At 37.7% G+C, this 19,881-nt stretch overlaps 1 protein-coding gene across 1 annotated transcript in view; it reads right to left on the reverse strand.

Moving 5' to 3' along the window:
• Positions 1 to 19,622, reverse strand: part of LOC119787440 (mucin-2-like) — a 42,915-nt gene extending 23,293 nt beyond the window's left edge. Inside the window, exons 1-30 of the mRNA XM_038291309.1 lie at positions 19,510 to 19,622; positions 19,399 to 19,431; positions 19,040 to 19,310; positions 18,817 to 18,931; positions 17,999 to 18,086; positions 17,825 to 17,931; positions 17,529 to 17,742; positions 17,312 to 17,437; positions 15,428 to 15,545; positions 15,210 to 15,348; positions 14,979 to 15,083; positions 14,727 to 14,796; positions 14,476 to 14,613; positions 12,361 to 12,525; positions 12,193 to 12,287; positions 11,952 to 12,078; positions 10,814 to 11,069; positions 8,822 to 8,871; positions 8,637 to 8,737; positions 8,394 to 8,545; positions 8,159 to 8,297; positions 7,968 to 8,075; positions 7,273 to 7,452; positions 6,950 to 7,189; positions 6,360 to 6,516; positions 3,290 to 3,418; positions 2,669 to 2,819; positions 2,487 to 2,530; positions 2,116 to 2,307; positions 15 to 2,000 (exon numbers count right to left, since the gene is read on the reverse strand). Coding sequence (XP_038147237.1) covers positions 15 to 2,000; positions 2,116 to 2,307; positions 2,487 to 2,530; positions 2,669 to 2,819; positions 3,290 to 3,418; positions 6,360 to 6,516; positions 6,950 to 7,189; positions 7,273 to 7,452; positions 7,968 to 8,075; positions 8,159 to 8,297; positions 8,394 to 8,545; positions 8,637 to 8,737; positions 8,822 to 8,871; positions 10,814 to 11,069; positions 11,952 to 12,078; positions 12,193 to 12,287; positions 12,361 to 12,525; positions 14,476 to 14,613; positions 14,727 to 14,796; positions 14,979 to 15,083; positions 15,210 to 15,348; positions 15,428 to 15,545; positions 17,312 to 17,437; positions 17,529 to 17,742; positions 17,825 to 17,931; positions 17,999 to 18,086; positions 18,817 to 18,931; positions 19,040 to 19,310; positions 19,399 to 19,431; positions 19,510 to 19,588 — 5,875 coding nt within the window. The 5' untranslated portion in view covers positions 19,589 to 19,622. The remainder of the gene's footprint in view (positions 1 to 14; positions 2,001 to 2,115; positions 2,308 to 2,486; positions 2,531 to 2,668; positions 2,820 to 3,289; positions 3,419 to 6,359; positions 6,517 to 6,949; positions 7,190 to 7,272; positions 7,453 to 7,967; positions 8,076 to 8,158; positions 8,298 to 8,393; positions 8,546 to 8,636; positions 8,738 to 8,821; positions 8,872 to 10,813; positions 11,070 to 11,951; positions 12,079 to 12,192; positions 12,288 to 12,360; positions 12,526 to 14,475; positions 14,614 to 14,726; positions 14,797 to 14,978; positions 15,084 to 15,209; positions 15,349 to 15,427; positions 15,546 to 17,311; positions 17,438 to 17,528; positions 17,743 to 17,824; positions 17,932 to 17,998; positions 18,087 to 18,816; positions 18,932 to 19,039; positions 19,311 to 19,398; positions 19,432 to 19,509) is intronic.
• Between the last annotated feature and the right edge of the window lie 259 nt (positions 19,623 to 19,881).

Genomic DNA, 19,881 nt, shown 5'->3' on the forward strand with positions numbered 1-19,881 from the left:
AGGGCTGGTTGTACCAATGTTTGGTGTGGTGGTTAATTTTTCAGTTCTCCTGGTTGTGGTTTCAGGCTCACAGCTGTAGATACAACATTTCACTTGAATTTCATAGTTAAAACAAGGAGTGTTTGGTGTCTGATCCTTATTATTACAAACCAGTCCCTCTGTAGGGTTGCAGGTTACTTGTTGAGGTATTTCCTCTATTGGCACATCTTTAAACAATTTGGCTCGGCACTTAATTTCTAAAGGTTTTTTACAAAGACTTAAATCAGGATTTGAAATGTTTGCAAGTCTTTCATAATCTCCTTCTGTGTGACCATGTCCAGGGTAATCATTGTCGATCCAATCTGACCACTTGCAAATAAGGCAGTCATTGGTTGTAGTTGGCTCAGGTGGGGTAGTAGTTGGTTCGATTTGAGTTGTTGCAGTTGTATGGTTTTTGGTGGTTAATGTTGTGGTATCTACTATTTTGTGAGGGGTTGTTGATTTTTTAGTTTCCATAGTTGGGCTTGGTGTCCCTATGTAAGGTGTTGGGGTGACTCTTTCTGTATTCTCCGGTGTGGTTTCTGTGATTTGAGTTCCTGTTTTTGGGGTAGGTGTTCCAATATGAGAAGTTGAGGATCTTTCTGTTATCTTTGTTGTTTTTGTTGGTTTTTCAGTCACCGTTGTAGGGCTGGTTGTACCAATGTTTGGTGTGGTGGTTAATTTTTCAGTTCTCCTGGTTGTGGTTTCAGGCTCACAGCTGTAGATACAACATTTCACTTGAATTTCATAGTTAAAACAAGGAGTGTTTGGTGTCTGATCCTTATTATTACAAACCAGTCCCTCTGTAGGGTTGCAGGTTACTTGTTGAGGTATTTCCTCTATTGGCACATCTTTAAACAATTTGGCTCGGCACTTAATTTCTAAAGGTTTTTTACAAAGACTTAAATCAGGATTTGAAATGTTTGCAAGTCTTTCATAATCTCCTTCTGTGTGACCATGTCCAGGGTAATCATTGTCGATCCAATCTGACCACTTGCAAATAAGGCAGTCATTGGTTGTAGTTGGCTCAGGTGGGGTAGTAGTTGGTTCGATTTGAGTTGTTGCAGTTGTATGGTTTTTGGTGCTTAATGTTGTGGTATCTACTATTTTGTGAGGGGTTGTTGATTTTTTAGTTTCCATAGTTGGGCTTGGTGTCCCTATGTAAGGTGTTGGGGTGACTCTTTCTGTATTCTCCGGTGTGGTTTCTGTGATTTGAGTTCCTGTTTTTGGGGTAGGTGTTCCAATATGAGAAGTTGAGGATCTTTCTGTTATCTTTGTTGTGGTTGTTGGTTTTTCAGTCACCGTTGTAGGGCTGGTTGTACCAATGTTTGGTGTGGTGGTTAATTTTTCAGTTCTCCTGGTTGTGGTTTCAGGCTCACAGCTGTAGATACAACATTTCACTTGAATTTCATAGTTAAAACAAGGAGTGTTTGGTGTCTGATCCTTATTATTACAAACCAGTCCCTCTGTAGGGTTGCAGGTTACTTGTTGAGGTATTTCCTCTATTGGCACATCTTTAAACAATTTGGCTCGGCACTTAATTTCTAAAGGTTTTTTACAAAGACTTAAATCAGGATTTGAAATGTTTGCAAGTCTTTCATAATCTCCTTCTGTGTGACCATGTCCAGGGTAATCATTGTCGATCCAATCTGACCACTTGCAAATAAGGCAGTCATTGGTTGTAGTTGTTTCAGGTGGGGTAGTAGTTGCTTCGGTGTGAAATGTTGTGGTTGTATGTTTTTCTGTGCTTAATGTTGTGGTATCTACTACTTTGTGAGGGGTTGTTGTTGCTGCTATTTTAGTTGTATATGTTTTAGGGGCTGAAGTGGTTGATGAAATTGGATATGATGTGAACACTGGTAATGTTGTTTTAGATTTTGTAGAAACTCTTGGAGTTGAGAAAGTCAGAATTGTTGTTACAGACTGAGTTGTGAAAGTACTAATAGGTTTAGTTGGAATAGTTGGGTGTGTTGTAATTCTTTCTGTGAAGGAAGAAGAGAAACCAGATAAATCACAGAAATATGGAAACTCTTGCTGAAAACCCTTAAATGTTGTTCAATGAAATCTGCAAAAACCATTTTGTGTTCCTTATCTTACCACTTGTGGTAAATACAAAGACTGGTGTTGTCTCTGGGAGATTTGTAGTTGTATGTTGGCAAGATATCAATCTTCTAACGATGGTTCCATTCTCTCTACAAACAGCAGTGATGCAGGTTCCATTTCCATCATGTGTTTCATAAACTATTTCTCCATACTTGTATGTTCTGTTCATGTAGACACAGGTGCAAGCTGCAAAAGTATGAAATGGCTGTAAGACATTGCAGCTTCCAAAAGCCAATAAATTTTTTTTCTTTTTTAAATTATATTAAACTAAATTGTATAGTGCCAGTCCACGTTGCTGTAATGACAGTGAAAAAAATCTAGCTACTGTTTTTTGAAAGGTATGTACATGCATTTGTCTTACTCACCATTCACATCAAATATGCACCTTGACAATATTGAGGAACAATTGCTGCAAGGAAATGTGATTATAAATATTAGTTTTAAAATAATGTAGAAAAAAATTAGCAACTTTAAGGCTGGTTTTAATCTTGTTAATTTATTACTTTAGCAAAGACACCAGAATTGTTTTTAGTGAAAAGGATCTTACCACTTATAACAATTTTCACTGGCAGGCATTGACTCTCCCTCCTTATAATGTTTTCCATCCGTATCATAGCAGCCACACTCTTCGCCAGAGACACACATCATTTTAGCTTCATCTAGGTAAGGTTGTCGATGTGGGCATGTTGGATAGCAGCCTTGAGAAAAACAAACACCATATAAAAGCTTACATACATTTTTCCCTCCTTTGCATTACACTTTTGCACCCTAATGTATAGTTGTTTTACATGGATAAGTGATTTGCTGGGGGTGTTTGCATGGTATATTTTAACAGGCAGCAAGAAAAATGCAACACAGAGCATAAACATTATTATATACGAAAGGGCACACACATATCTAGGATATGGGATTAACTTGTATTATGCATTTAACAAAGCTGTTGGCGGATATTCTGTATTTTTATTGCAGAAATATAATTTGAAAGGTGGTCCAATCAAGATAACTTTGAGAACGTTCAATAAAAATACAGACTTTAATGGGGTTAATATTAATATCATGGATTTACAAAAATAATACTTTAAAATATGTTTATATGTATTGTGTATTGATCCAATAAAAAAAAAATCTTTAGCTGCATGAATTTTTGTTTTTGTTTTGTAATTCTTACCTTCCAGTGCTGGAATTTTATTGCTGCATTTTCCTGAAGGATTTCTGCATGTCTTCATGCATGCTTTTCCACATGGAGCATAGTGCCACTCACACTCTCCATCAGGGTTGTAATAGTCACAGAACAGAGCTGATAAACAGGACGAGAACAACTTTAGTATTTTTTCTGCTTTAATGTTCTAAATCATGTAAAGGCAGGGGTGGAAAGTAATGAATTACATTTACTCAAGTTACTGTAATTGAGTACTTTTTATGAGTAATTTGTAATTTTCTGAGTAGTTTTTGAAATATGCAATTTTTACTTTTACTCAAATAGATTTTAACCTAAGTAGTTTTACTTTGCTACATTTAAACCCCCTCACGTTACTGAGTTAAAATAAAAAAAATTAAAAATACTGATGGTGAAAATATTAAATGTGGCCCTGCCTTGCATTTACCCTTTGTATTGTCTTATAATCCAGTGCTGCGCTTCGGAAGATGGCAGTTGCTAATCACAACTTAGGGAGTATGGATGAGGAAAGGCCTGAAGAGGACACATATTCTGGAGACGAAAGCCAGAAAACCCCTCGGCCATATTTGGAATGGTTATTTGTTTTCAAATGCACAAAAGGGAACGATGTGATAATGCAGAGCAACATGTGCCTGCCCAGCAAAACGGAGCTTTCGGCTTTTATAACATCAACATCCAATTTACGAAAACATGTGGCGGTAAGTTAGTTATCATGGTGTCTGTTGGACAGTAGGATTGAAAATAGTTTGCACTTTATGGTTCAGGTTGTGACTGTCCTTGTGCTGTGAGGAAGTATGTTCCTTAGCCCAGCTGATCTTTTGCAGTGTGGATTTCTACTGAAATACGCCTTGAAATCGATTAAAACACCTTGTGCTCAATTCCATTCATGACTCATCCTTTTTTTGCATTAAATAACTCAAAGTAACTAAGTAACTTTTACTCAAATTACATTTTAAATGAAGTAATTTTGTACTTTTACTTGAGTAAATTTTGAGATGGGTAATATTACTTTTACTCTGAGTAGAAATTAGGCAAAGTAAAGATACTTTTACTCAATTGCAAAAGGTAATAAACTGTTAAATAGTCATGTATATGAATTGCAAGACTTAATAATCCCATTTATTGTCATCAACTTTCACAAGTAACTGAAATGCTAAATTAATACCTATAAAAACGATATGCTAGTTTGTAATTTGTTACAGCACATATAAAATAATAAAAAATATATATTTACAAATTCTTATGTTTAAGGTTTACAAAAAGGTCAAAGTCTGACACAAATACCAAATATGGCATTACATTGTCAAAAATATCTATTATGACAAAGCAAGCAATGACAACAGAGCTTCAAATGTGTTAGTGTCTAAAGACTAACTAAAACTGCACTTATATCTGCAAATACTTTTGGGTATTTTTCCGTCTTTGATACAGAAAGGTTCCCTTTCATATATACTGTATTTGTCACTCAAACTCGGTTAGACATGGCAGAAAGTACAGCATAAAGGAACTATTTTGAAGTCCTTTTCACGGATTCTACTGTGAAGTAGAATTTTAATTTAAGTCTGGATATTTACATCCTTAATCTCTAGATGTGTCATGATCACAGCCCTGGTAGCTGATCTGATTACTCACTTCATATACCTGCCGTTCCCTCCCCGCTCTCTAATTATCATTGAACTTATTCACCTGCTTGTCTCTGAAAGGGGGGTTGTTAGAGGAAATTGTTGGCCTGGCTGAATAGGTGAGGTCTTCTGTTCCACTGTAAAGGGGGTGGGGCTGCGATGATGGCGGGAAGGAATCAACTCAACTGCTGCATTGCATCGCAACCCCACCCACTTTACAGGAGAACAGAAGCCCTCGCCTGTTCAGCCAGGCCAACAATTCCCTTTAACGACACCCCCCCCTTTCAGAGACATAGACAGGTATGGGACATTGCAGGCTAACAAAGAAGCCAAACGACCCCCATTCCAAAGGGGGGGACCCGTTCATCCGTTTCTATTTGCATGTTTTCTAAACCAAAACCAGGCTTTGTTGGGCTGCTGGATAAAACCTGGAACTAAACGCTATTTCTGACATTTTAAATTGAAAAATCTTCCTGGATGGAAGAGAAACGTCTTCAAACTTGGAAACAAAGTCCAGGGGATTGTTTTTACATTTTTTTTAAATGACTATGACCGGGATGACTGAGAATCTTCACCAGCATGCAGCTGTCTGCGTACTTGGAAAACTCAGGCTTGTGCTAAAATGAGGTAATTTGACTGCAGCGGCGTGGAGACTTTACTGACGAATCAGGCATAAACAAGCCTTAATACAGCCTGACTCAGGTACACTGTAGCTTTTAAAATGTTGTTTTTATTCCACTTGGTCCTTAATTTGTACTTTTTTCATCATCCTATTAACTCTGAACAGGTTTTCTTTTTACAGTGTTGTCAGAAAATTTTGATTTCTCTTCTATTATATATTAATTTATCCCATTTACTCACTCTGAAAGTTTTCACTCAGTCTGTTTCACCTTGAAGGCTGCACCATTATCCGCAGGATGGTGTTTGTAGACCAGACAGAGCTTCTTCCCATAACAAACCAGATTCTTTCTCCAGGTTTATTCAGAACATGTAACTGTTTAACCAAAGTGTCTGTAATTAGTTTAAACTCTGACTACTTTTCCATTGTTGTAAGTAAGGAGGAACGAACGTTGTCCAGATCAGAACAGGGCAGAATGCTGTGCCATTAGGGCTGTATGATGAACTGTTCTCTCTTCGCAAAGATATGAATAAATGTGCTGACTGAGTGAAATCCATCGATCTCCTTTTATTTAACTAGGATGAATAGTTGAATACTTTTTTCCCACAACAACAGCATGATGCTGCCACCAAGGACCTTCTTTGTGTTTTCTGATCTTCAACTGTCATGAATATCTAAATGCTATTGAATAAATGCAATTCCCATTGAAAAAAAAAGATAAGTTTAAAAAAACAGCAAGTTGGAAATTTAATTAGTAAAAAATGGAAATAGGAAGAGGTCAGGATCCTGGCTTTTATGCCTTCTCAAATATCTAACTTACGACAGATGGTGGGGGTTCTCCATCTCACGCAGGCTCCAGCCTCAATGCATGCGGCTGCATATGCTCCTACAGCTGAGCAGAAACATTCACAATCCCCTCCTGCATTACAGGAGCATGTATCTGCCACACAAGCATCATAGTACTGGTTTGGCTCCACCTTTTTTGAAAGAAAAAAGCTAAAGTAAGGAAAACAAGTTCTGCACTCAAGTTAGTTTTGGTTTATTCATAAAAATTCACATCAACCCAATAAAAAAAAATAAAAATTAAAAGCAATCCACTTGACTTTGTTTCCAAGTTTGAAGAACTTTGGCTTCTTTTGTTGGCCTGCAATGCCGCATACCTGTTTAGGTCTCTGAAAGGTCGGTCATAAAGAATACAAACAAACCCAATCCCGAGGCGGTGGAGCCCTTTGTCTGTTTCTATTTGCATGTTTTCTAAACTAAAACCAGGCTTTGTTGGGCTGCTGGATAAAACCTGGAACTAAACGCTATTTCTGACATTTTGAATTTAAAAAGCTTCCTGGATGGAAGAGAAACGTCTTCAAACTTGGAAACAAAGTCCAGTTGATTGCATGTCTTGTATTGTCTTACCTTATTGTGGCAGGCAGAAAACACTTCACTTTTGATAATGTTGCAGTGTTTTTCTGACCATGCGCGTCTGTGAGAGTACAGGGCACAGGGGTTCTGTGTTATGTTTACATCTGGGCAGGTGGAGGACAGTTTCCAGCTGTTTCCAAACAATGTTGGATTAACTACTATTTCATTGCTTCTTGTGGTGAAATCATTCCTGATGGCCCCATCGTAATTCCCACACAGGCCACAGACTTTACCCTGCCAAAGAGTGAAGGCAAGCTCATTTCAAAACTGAAAGCACCTAAACATTTGTTGAAGAACCGTTACATCTCATTACTCACCTTGAATGCAGAGCTGAGTTTAATCATTAGTGTTGTTTTCTTATTCCAGATGAGAATAAGACCATTGTTTGCCTCAATGACGACATATATCCCCATAGTGTGGACTTTAAAGGGTATGTCCATCTCTTTGCTTTGGCTGATCACTGAGATGCTTTCATCTGACAGAAGGATTTCTTTGCTCTGAAAAGAAAATATATCGTATAAAATAGTGTTCTATCAAACTGCTCCTATAGTCACTCTATTACAGATGGAGTAATGTAACTAAAGTAATCCCTCCCTGGGATTATTAAAGTATTTCTGATTCCTGGTTGATGGGACAGGTGTTGTGAATGAAACGGTGCCCCGCTTGAAAGAGCTCCTGTGTGTCTCTGAATGTGAGCATTGATGACTGAAAGACATCTTCTGCCTCCATTAATCTGTTTACTACAGTCTGCTGGATTCATGTTAATCTGGATTTAAAGACATTTAGATTAGTGGAAGAAATTGCAGGAGGTAATAAAAAAAATTTATAATCAACCAGAATAAGTATTTCACTGATTTCTGTCCCACTGCCAATTTGGTGTTTAAACAAGTAGAAACAAGAAAAATATGAATGTATTTATAATTTTTTTTTATTTTTCTTGTATCTCCAGAAGCATCTCCTGCATATAAGATCTATGACTCAGATATTTTTTAAATGCCATGAATTTACTCACCCCAAGGTAGAGTTTGATGCTAGTGGAGCAAATAGTTTCACCTTCTGAGCAAGGGATGTTTTCAGTGCGGATCCTGAAGGTACCATTCACATTGTCTCCACAGTAATCCTGCACCAGTTTTAAATCAGTTTAACAAAACTACTTCAACACAATGGCAAAAAATAAATAAAAAATATCACAACCAACTATACCTGAGAGAAAATGTAGCCACAGTCCCCCTTGAATGCAAATTTCTTTTGATCAAAAGTGATGTAATGTCCCTCTCCATAAATGGTACAGGTCCCACCACAGTCATTTTTAGTGCATTCCCATTTCCTGTTTCTGCATTTGCTGAGTTATAAATAAACACGTAAAGTTACCAATCAGACAAGTAGGTATGCTATGAAATCAGGCACATTAATATGGATTTTGCACATCATAACTAACCATTTATTGCAGTCGTCAGTGATTTCTTCTCCTGGATTGTAATATTTTCCACCATGTGGGCAGGGACAGTCCTCCTCGTTCACACAGCCTCCACTCCCATTGGACAGCAGGCCACTGGGACACACACACCCAGAGACACACTGGGAACTTACCTGTGAAGCAGGATTCATTTGTTATTCACTTCCTTAAACATTAATGTGTACTTTACTTAGAGGTACTAATGAACAAGCGCCACAGTCTTACACTTTCAGAGTCGAGTGTCTGACAGCTCCTCTGGCTCTCTGATCCCTTTTCGCCCGACTTTGCATCGGAGCAATTGAAGAACACCATTGGACTGGTGCATGCTGATGACAGTGATGAAATGTTAAAAGGAATATTTATTGATTCTGCTCATCTTCACTGAGTGTTTTTTAGTTTTTTTTACTCACACTGGCTTTTTTGTTGTCCTTTACAATGTAATTTTCCAGCGTGGCAGGAGCTGATTTACAGGACAGACATGAAATACATTAAGCAGAAATATACATAAAACAAAATAAAAAGTATTATAAAGACTTTAAAAAAGTACTGAAAAGCAGCATTTTATCCTTGAAGTGTATGTTTAGATTGAATAAACATTTCCTTTATGCTTTGAAAAGGCTGAATGCTAAACCTGAGCTCCTCCTAAAAGTTCAGGATTTACAGCAGATGTTAGATTAAACAAACAGATATCAGCTGCAATAGTTTACTGTAAGGGTAACATGATAAAGCCCATATTCTGATACTTAAATTAAATAATACTACTCATACTTCAGCGATAGTATCAAGGTGTTTATTGAGTCTCTTATCCCATGTCTGTTGGTTGTGCTGTTCTTTTTACATCACTTTGCAGGTGATGAAGCAGACTGAAGATCCATTAAATGCTTCTTTAACTGTTAATCAGGGCTGCTTCCTGAGAGGTGAGCAGTTGCCTTCTGTGACTCTAAGCAACTTCTCTGATCTGAGCAAGATTACAATTTATATCCAAATCTGTTTTCATGTCTCCTGGTTATTTAATACATACAAATTATCAAGTGTTATTTGAAGAGTTTGTCCCCAGTGATCTTTTTTTCAGAAAAAAGAAACGGAGAGATGGAGCTTAAAGATGCAGACACACAGAGCCTATCTTTAACACAGGCAAAAGAAACAGCGATACAACTGCTGGCTAGATAAACGATTTTTAGGTATGAGGAGAATCATGCGACCGGTTAATTCCTGTTGAATCAAAATTTCTAATTTTTAAATAGTCTAAATTTAATTTATTGGGTTTAATTGTTATATTTATTCAGCTCTCCTTCTGTATTAAATTATTATTCAGATAGTTCACCTTTGCCTTGTATGTCAAGTCTGACCTTCAGAGAAAATTAAAAACTTAAAATAGAATTCAATAGTTATTGGACTATGGCACTGTCAACAATGGCACTCAACCTGCACAAGATGAACAGTATCTGAACATATCTGCTCTTCTTGAGTATTATTTTGTAAATAAAGTCAATTAGGCATAAATACATATATAAAAACATGTACTGTCAGAGTCTTGGTCTGTTTGTTCCTGTTTTTCTTGGTTTTCCATTTGTTGTCCTCTGCTGCCCTCTTGTGTCCTCCCTTGCTCTGTTTCTCTATTCTGCCTGCACCTGTTTTCAATTCCCTCGTCAGCTCTCTCTTTGTCTCTGTCCCCTTTAAAAGCCCTCCCTCTTCAGTTCCTGTTTGCTGGATCCTCGTCTAACATCTCGTATAACTTCTGTCTGTGTTCCTCGTCTCTCCCTGGGTTCTAGTTTTGGTTTACCCCTGATGTCTCCCTGGTTCTGGTACGTTTGTTATTTTCAGTTGGACTCTGATTCCTGCTTCTGGATCTAAATAAACAGACTTTAATTCACCTCTGCCTACTGGTCTCTGCGTTTGGGTCCTCCAAACAAACACTGCTTCATGACATGTACTACATGGAGCATAAATAAATATAAAGTATAAAGTACACTGCTCAGTCAGGGTATTTACATGGTTTCTTAGTCAAACTAGAATAAAAAAAAACAAATTATGCAACACATGCATATTTTAAGAAAGATTTTAGGAATATATTTGATATATTTTAGGAATATAAACTAGTCTTGTTTAAACAGAATCTCTTCTCAAAGTTTTGTTACTAGGGAAAAAAAATATTGACCTGCACTGAAGCTGTGATATAAGCAGATTAAACTTGGACTGGAATATTCAACAACAATTATATATCTGCATAAAATGCATGATGAAAATTAAAAAAACTTTACTTCTGAATACAACAAAAAGTTTATTTTAGTTTCCCCAAAATGTTTCTGAAATCTCATCTTTTCCCTTTAATTGGATAATATATATCCTCTTGTCCAATGAATACATTGATAAACCCCTATAAGACACGTGGAATTGCTTACCAAGTTTGTCCTTTGACAGTGGTGCTTTGCCCAGGTTGTATCACCGTATGTCCTTCATGACAGGAGCACTCTGCAGCCGATACACACTTTCCTTTCTCATTTTGAAAAGTCCCTTCAGCACAGCCGCAGCCATCAAAAGGGGTATGCTTAACCGTGCACGTTGGATCTGACTGACTTAGAGAGCGGCAAGTTCGATCGCAACTTGTCATGTTGTATTTGTACACCATAGTAGCAGGACAGTTTGTCGTGTATCTGCCTGTAAGAAAATATGCCTGTGAAGATTCTCAATCATCCAGGTCAGTCATTCCAAAAACGATAAAAAAATCAATCCACTGGACTTTGTTTCGAAGTTTGAAGATGTTTCTCTTCCATCCAGGAAGATTTTTCAATTCAAAATGTCAGAAATAGCGTTTAGTTCCAGGTTTTATCCAGCAGCCCAACAAAGCCTGGTTTTAGTTTAGAAAACATGCAAATAGAAACGGATGAACGGGTCCCCCCCTCTGGAATGGGGGTCGTTTGGCTTCTTTGTTAGCCTGCAATGCCCCATACCTGTCTATGTCTCTGAAAGGGGGGCGTTAGAGGGAATTGTTGGCCTGGCTGAATAGGCGAGGTTTTCTGTTCTCCTGTAAAGGGGTTGGGGCTGCGATTATAGCGGAAAGGAATCAACTCTATTGCTGCATTGAAGGTTTTTGAAAACTGAAATCTGAGTCGGTTGGTTTTTCTTCCTTAACATAGATGGCTTCCTTCACGCCCCTCTCAAACCACTTGTCTTCTTTGTCCAAAATGTGAACACTCTGGTCCTCCAAAGAATGTCCTTGGTCCATAAGGTGTCTTGTCCCGGGGAGGTCGCTCTCCTGTGTTGGGCCATTCTAGATTTAATTTTTTAAATAAAAAACCAGGCTTTGTTGGGCTGCTGGATAAAACCTGGAACTAAACGCTATTTCTGACATTTTGAATTAAAAAATTTTCCTCGATGGAAGAGAAACGTCTTCAAACTTGGAAACAAATTTCAGTGGATTGTTTTTGAACAATTTTGGAACCTAAAGGAAAAGTAAAGGAGCATGTTGCATATAATAGATATGGATATATGCAGATATATTCAGTCTGAATATATCGAATATATAAAGATAAAACGCACTGCAGGTATCTTTTCTCCATCCCTCCAGGATCACCCCCTCAGCAGCACATGCATGGACATATGATGACCAGGCAGCACACAGACAGTCTTCACTGTTTTCACAAGCACAAGTGTCATAAACGCAAGACTGTAAAGAAAAAAATGAAATCAGTATTACAAGCTGGAAATTATAAAATGTGAAATAAAGAATGCTTGTTTATGTATAGAGATTAGATTTGGATGAAACGTTGTAGATGCTTACAGTTTCATATTCTTCTGGGTCTATTTTAGAATGGCAAGGTCCAAAAACCTCGCTTTTGTTTGACAGATGCGAGCACAATTCTTTGGCATATTTCTCTATAAAAGAAAAAAAAAGGATTGTTGATGGAGCTGGGGATGGCTTATACAAACACTTATGTTAATGACTTACGCTTTTCCATGCTTGTAGTGCAGGGGTCGGCTAGTTCCGTTTTTACCTCAGGGCAGTCTGTTTTGGCCCGCCATGTGTTGGCAAATGACGCAGCTGTTCTCTCAGTTAATCCACTAGTAGTTTTAAAGTCGTCTTCTGAGTCATCGTTATAATCGCCACAAAGACCTTGATATAGAAAACACTTAAAGTAAAAACATCCCCATTTTCATCCTTTGTCCTGAACCCTGACTTTCCTCTGGTTAGATGCAGGTTTCGGGGAATGAGTGGCTAAGGTTATTTCTTCTCTCGGCTGTCTTTTTAGGGATTCTAGTGTCTTTTATTCAAGTGGAAGCCTACGGTGTTTTAATAACCTCTTCCAATTCTTCCAGATAAGCGACTTTATTAATAAGACAACAACTCTACTCAGGGAATTCGGGTATTAAAAAACTGTTCTTGGGAACTCATGAAGCGTCACTCAGCATGTGCTACAAAGCATAAAATGTCATAAGCATCACTTATCAACTCTGGCCCAGGCCAGGAGAGGAGAGCTGAAGATTGAGATTACTGATGAAATGTGGAGCAGTATTTGGAAGAAAAGTATCTGCCAGAAAAATTACTATTTGTAATGTTGCAACTTAAATTACTAAAGCTCACCTGTCCCCAAAACGGATGCCTAATGCTACGTTCACACCTAAAGCAGCAGGAGCAGTCAATAGTTGACGCGCATCAAGGCGCAGCAAAACGTCCCGCAGCGCATTGTGATCTACTGAGCATCTGAAGCCCGGGACGCACTGCAGATGCAGCAGCTGCTGGAGTTGGCCAAATTGAAATTTAGCTGCTGGAAGCGCCTCATCAACCAATGAGAGAAGCTGATCTGGGAGCTGGCAGGGAGTCAGACACAGCACTGCTGATGCAGAGCGCTATGATCACTCCTCTGAAACAGTTTATTAACGCCTAAATTAACTTCAAATGCCGAAATCTGCTGCCAAAATATTTTCACTTTTATTATCCTGGTGCCTGCAGTTTGGATGACGTACATGAAAAATGGTTCACAGCCGCCGCGGCAAACCGCAAAGAGGCGGGCGGGCCTGAGGCAGGTGCTACTGGGGATTCCCAGTGACAGCGCAGCGCCGGTATGTGGGGGTCTGAGCGGCTCCCACAGAGAAATAATCTTTGAAGGCAGGATGGTAATCTGGATGAACTGACTGCACAGACCATGTTTTCAGGAGGACTTTCTCACTTCAACATAGATTCTAACTACTTTTTACCCGCTGATCACAGCTAATATAGCCGCCATTGTTCCAGGCAGAGAAAGGATAGAGTAGCTCCGCCCACTTTACCACCGCGCAGCTAGAGCAGCAAAGATGCTTCAGCTGCGTCAGAACTAAACTGGTACAAGCATCAGAAATGAAGCAGCACGCAGGTTTTTGCTGCTCCTGCTGCGCGCGGTCTGAACGTAGCATAAGTTTAAACCTGAGTTCCCTTTACTGTGTCCTTAATGCAAAATACACGAAGGCAGCCTCACACACTGTCTCTGGTCATGCCCTAAGAGCCAGTTATACTGGGAATCCAGTTATACTGGGAATCTATTCTGGTGGAGGCTACGAAAATTATTAAAACCATTTTGATCTCGATCCAGTGTCTCTTCTCTTTGGTCCAACAAACAAACATATCTAAAATCAAAACAAGAGCAAGTTCTATAATGTCCTAATTTTTTGTGCTTGAAAGAATATTTTGTTTGTTGGATTTCTAATAAATTTCCTACTATTTTTGGGTGGAAGAAGCTTATTTTGGAATATATCCCTCCCGACCTTCTAACATGCCTCGACCACTCTAAGACTGACGCTTTTGGACGCATATGAAGGCCTTTCTGGACTATGCCAGAGGACACGTGTCTACCATCCTGTCTCGAGTGTTTATAAATGCTTAGATTTGGACCTTATAATGATAGAAATATGTACGCCCCCTATCTGATTGTTTCTTTTCCACACTGCTGAGCTTGTGTTCTATGTCATGTTGTTGTTATTAAACAAAACTTTTTAAACATATCTAAAAAAAAAAAAAAAAAAAAAAAGAAAACACTTAAAGTGGGTAAGGAATATCTACACAATAATCATAACTGAAGAATAAACGCACCCATGACTTTTCCCTTCAAGGAGACGTCGGCTCTGATATAGAGCTGCATAGTCGGTACGAGCTGAACCTCAAGATTGAGCCCAAAGCTTGTATGAATTACAATAAAGAATGTGGAGGGTTGGAAGATTTTAAAGCCATCTAGAAAATGGAAAGAAAAAGGACAAAATACCAAAAATTGTAATTAACTTTGAACAAAACCAGTTTATGTTTCAGTTTTACTAAGAAAGCCAAAGAAATAAGAACGTACTCACCCAGGAAAACAGGAAGTTCAAAGGCCTGTCCGTTATATAGGACTTTATTGCTTTGTTTAACTTCAATGATCTTTAAGAAAATAGAAGATATTATTTACATATATATCTAGCCATCAATCTACAATATATATATATATATATATATATATATAGATGCATGTAGGCAGGCCAGCTGAAAGCTTTGATAGGCCCCGTGTCAGCGGGCGTGTGTGTAGGTATGTTACACCCCTAAGAGAAACATAAATATCTTACCGTGCGATTTTGGTACCTCAGAGTAACGGCAGAAAGACAAGTTGATTTCTCAGATTTTTCACATTTGTCAAAAACACCAAGCACAGAAAAAGTATTGCTTTCATCCTAAAATCCACAAGAAGAAAAAAGAACCAAATTCAGAAAAGGAATTAAATAACATTTATGTTTTATTAACATTAAGTAACACTTATTTATCACAGCTTAATACTTTTTTTTTATCATATTCTTTACCTTGGACAAAACGTAGGAACATTTTCCATGGAAATCATATGCCTTCTCATCATAGGTGATGAAGTGAGCGCCTCCTCGGATGGAGCACATAGCCGGACAGCTTACTTGTACACAGCTCCACTCACCCTTTGAACACGTACTTTAAAAGAATCAATTCTGTTTTAATTCAAACCATTTTGCCATCAGAAACAGATATTCCTTTTTTCCCCGTATTTTACCAATTTTTACACGACATCATGACTGAATCTCCAGGGTTGTATATCTGGTCTGCATGGAAACAGGGACACTGCTCAACAGGAACACATCCACTCTGTGTGATGTCATCAAAGATGGTTCCTAGGAGGAGACAAGAGTTAGCAGTTAACTAGTTATTACTGTTGTTAATTCTTAAGTTCAATTGTAAAGCCAATTCAGGCAACAGTGTCAAGTAACAAAGTACAAATACTTCATTACTGTACTTAAGTGCACTTTTCAGGGATCTATACTTTACTCCATTACTTCCTACTTCTGACTTCTACTCATTACATTTTCACACCAGTATCTGTACTTTCTATTCCTTACATTTTTAAAACAAACGTTACTCGTTCCTCTTGGCTTCGGTTTAATGTTTCTAAATCTTTATTTCCCGTCATGTGCTCCATCCAATGCAGATCATTGGCTCCATCCACATCTAGTGAAAACTAGTGTGATTGGATGAGTCATAGAACGCAAACACTCATTGGTTAGCTAAAGGAAACCATCAGAAGCCAGCAGGTGTTCTTCAAACTGCTAACGTGAATTGTCTATGCCATGCTACAATGTGGGATTCAGAAAAAGATGTTGAAATGTCTGAAAGGTCGGACACAGGCGAGAGCGTATCGGGAGACGGAGACCAACAAGACCTCCCTCATCCTTGGTCCTATCTCAGATAAGTTTTAGAAATTGAGCTTTCAATTCATATAGTGGCATCTGGCTGTTTTTTTTCAAGGTTAATTTATACTTTAAGTAGTTTTTGGAGCGCATACTTTTTCACTTTTACTTGAGTAAAGAGGACAAGTTAGTTCCAGAGTGTTTTTAAACTGCAGTGTCCAAGGGCGTAGGTTTGATTTCAACATTGGCACGGACACTATTGGTCTTCAGTTTCATTGGTCCTTTGCAAAAATATTTATGCTCTTTTTTATTCTTAATGTGAGCATCAGGGCACATTTTGTTTAAAGAGAACAGCAGAATTTCTTCTACATTAATATAAATCTTATCAGCACTGCACTCACTAGATGTTGTTTATCAATGTTTAAAGCATCACTGGCTCTGATCAATGTGGAATTAAGACTTATTTACACTTTGAAAAGGTTTGCATTTAACCTTACCAGTGACTAAGACAGTAGACAACCAAATATAGTCTAAATATGTCTGTTATATGTGGATTTATCCTGTGTTTAATTTTGAAGATATAGAATTGTGCAGAGGTAAACAGAAGTAAACCCCACTCTTATTTTTTTATTATCTAATATGCTCTCTCTGTATCATGAGAAATATTACATTCAAAGGACGCCAAATAAATGTATTTTATTTACATGAGCACTGGAAGTATAAGAGGAACTGACACTGAGCATTTTAAATATTAACTTCACTATAAAAGTTGTTCATCTGGGCTGTAGTTACTCTGTGTCGCCCATTTATTGTATTTTATCTATGGATGAAACAATTAATCATATTAATAGATTATTTAACTAATCACCAACTAATTTAGTAATTGATTAATCATTACTTTTAATAATTATAAAAGACAATATAACCTTATCGTACCTGTAATGTAATAGTATCCACAATAAACAGCCACATTCAAGCATTATTTACCAGACATTAATGTTTGTACAAATATGAACCGTGAAATCTGGAGAAATAGAATCAAAGTAAATAGAGTTCCTCTGTTTGTCTTTATCTTATTTGTAGAAGTAGAATATATTAAATAGAACAATTTTTATATAGAAAACAAAAAATAGCAGATCTTTAGTGTCCTTCTCGTGTTGTTACGATCTACAAAATAAATAAAACCTGTTTTTTATATCTGAATTTTCATAACATTTGAAACGGTTAAATAACAAATTGGTGATGAAACTAACCAGCAGGACAGAAGCATCCATCGATGCAGTGCTCATCACACAGCTGGCTTTGCTGCCGGTATCTGCAGGTATCAGTGCAGGGACTACCGCACTCCTTATACTCCATGTTGAAAGGACAGCTTTTTTCTACACAGAACATCGGAATAAATGGTCATTGAAATGCATTAATATGTTCTAATGAAGCTGTAGCTGAAAAGTGGACGGTTTTGTTTCTCACCACAGAGTTGTTTAGTTTTCCACTGCTGTGGATGTCCACCTGCATGGGCGCACTGGCGGGAGTATTCGGAAACGGTAGAACACAAGCATGCACTGTCGTTGCTCTTGCAGTAGCACAAGTCTTTCTCACAGGCTTTAAAGAAGGAGTCCGTGTCGACCAGGTTGCGACAGCTTCGGAAAGCAGGTCCACTCAGCAGGTTCTTGCAGAGATCTGTCTGTAAGTTCAAGTTGGTCGTTTGCATTAATTATACATATTTAGTGCACAAAAAACAATATTTTTTAGTCATAAAGTGGTACCTTTTCTGGGCAATTTTCTTCAGCATGAGAAGAGACTACTTTACAGGTTTCAGTGGGACCATCAACTTTCCATTCCTCTGCATATTCATCAGGACTTATGGGAGTCCCTGTGTTCAGAAAAACATGATTTATTGGTGTTTCTATCTGCTTAATGCTGATGTGTTCAGTTTGTACCTGACTGGAAGAACTCATCATGACGGATTTCATTGAAGTCTCCACAAAGGCCACATGTTTGATTCTTATATTTGGCTTCTAGCTCCACCTTTAATGCATGAAAAGTTGACATTTCAGCAAAATTAATATGTTTAGATGAAATCCTGCAAAATCAAGTTTTAATTTTGTTCATTCTGCTTATACTGTTTTTTTTATGGCTTTATTTAATTGTGTTAGAATGATGATAGATGCTGTTCCCTCTGTGGGGTCAAATTAATGTTGTAGTAGATTAGATAACAATTAACCTTCCTTAATGCTGCTGAGTTCAACTACATGTTCTGAATGCTGGCGTACCATAAAGAATAAATTATGAACAGTTTAGTTCGTGCCTTCAAGTCTTTGCCCATAGGAAGATGTTACTGGATATAACCTAACGGAATATCTTCAGAACGGCTCCAAATGACACTAAACTCATATGGGTGAGTAGAACATGATGGAATAACGGAAAATCAAGGGCCCAATGTAAAAAAAAACGCGTTCCCCTTTAAGAGCAACATTTTTTTTTTTTTTTTTTTTACATTTTTATGTCTTAAAATCAAAAGATTTTGGATGTACTGTAATAAAATCTAAATCAAAGCAACCTTTTTGGAATCTTGCTATAGAACTGGATTATACTGAAATGATCTGACCCGATTCTAGATAACTGGTGTGACCTCACGCATTTATATACAGAGATTTGTGGGAACATTTCTTGTCAGCACAACATAAATAAAGTAAAATAAAATAAAAAAAAAGTATCCAGCTTAATTTATTCTATTTTTATATTCAGTAAAACGTACCCAGAGAGAGTCCTCCTGATTCCACATAAAAACTAGACCCAACTTTGCTGAAACTTTAATGTAGGACTTGGTTTTCTCAATTGAAATGCTGCTATCGCTGAACGGTATGGAGACACTGGAAAAAAACAAAACAAAAAACAAATTCTGATGATTAAAACTAAACCACAACCAAATCACTTAGAATTACTGATATTAAAAAAATAAAAATAAAAAAATCACCCACGGTTTATCCATGACCTTAACCGAAGCGTTGGCTAACTCAACCATGATTCCATCCAGTTTCATCAGAATCCTCTTGATGCTGATTACGCCGTCCACCTCTTGTCGCTGGAGCTGAATATTGAAACTCTCATAGGTGCCCTTACACTGGGATGTGAGGATGTAGTTACAGGTGGAGGAGGGAAGGTGGAAGAAATCTCCATCCAAAGTCTTGTAATGGAAGTTTCCCCATGTGCTGCAGAATTGGTTGATGTGGGAGTCTCTCCCTTCTGCTTATTTTTTGAGGGGAGAATTTTTATTATACAGAAGTTCAAAGTACAGAAACTTTTGTATTTGAAAAAAAAACCATATGTAAATATTTACCTCTTATCACCATTTTTGACACTTGGACCATTGCTGAAAAAGAAGAAAGACATTCATATTCCAGTATGAAGTGTGTATAAAGCTCTCATCGTGTCCCATTAGCGTACTTACCGGAGGAGGCTGCCGATAGTCCAAGTATTGCGATGAGCCATGGTATCACCCATTCCAGAAAGATCCTGACTCCTCTCATGGTTCCAAAGTTCTCCCTGCTGTGTGATGGACAGTCAAGCCAACTGTTGCACTTCAGATATGTCATATTATATGCTCCCCTGTTGTTTGCAGTTTAGGAGGAGTTAGCAAGATTCTGGGTGTAAACCTCTGTGACATTGGGCTCCCTGAATATCACACCCAAGGAAGGATATTAGAGTAACTAATACCCTTTAACTTTTATTTGTTTGTGTAATGAAGCATTACAAGTTTTTTTTTTAGCACTGTAAAAGTAAAACAAAGATATCAACCAGGAACGGTTGGTTTATACAGTAG

This window comes from Cyprinodon tularosa, unplaced genomic scaffold (genome assembly GCF_016077235.1).
Source record: "Cyprinodon tularosa strain WSP-4 unplaced genomic scaffold, ASM1607723v1 ctg298, whole genome shotgun sequence".
NCBI classification, from domain to species: Eukaryota; Metazoa; Chordata; class Actinopteri; order Cyprinodontiformes; family Cyprinodontidae; genus Cyprinodon; species Cyprinodon tularosa.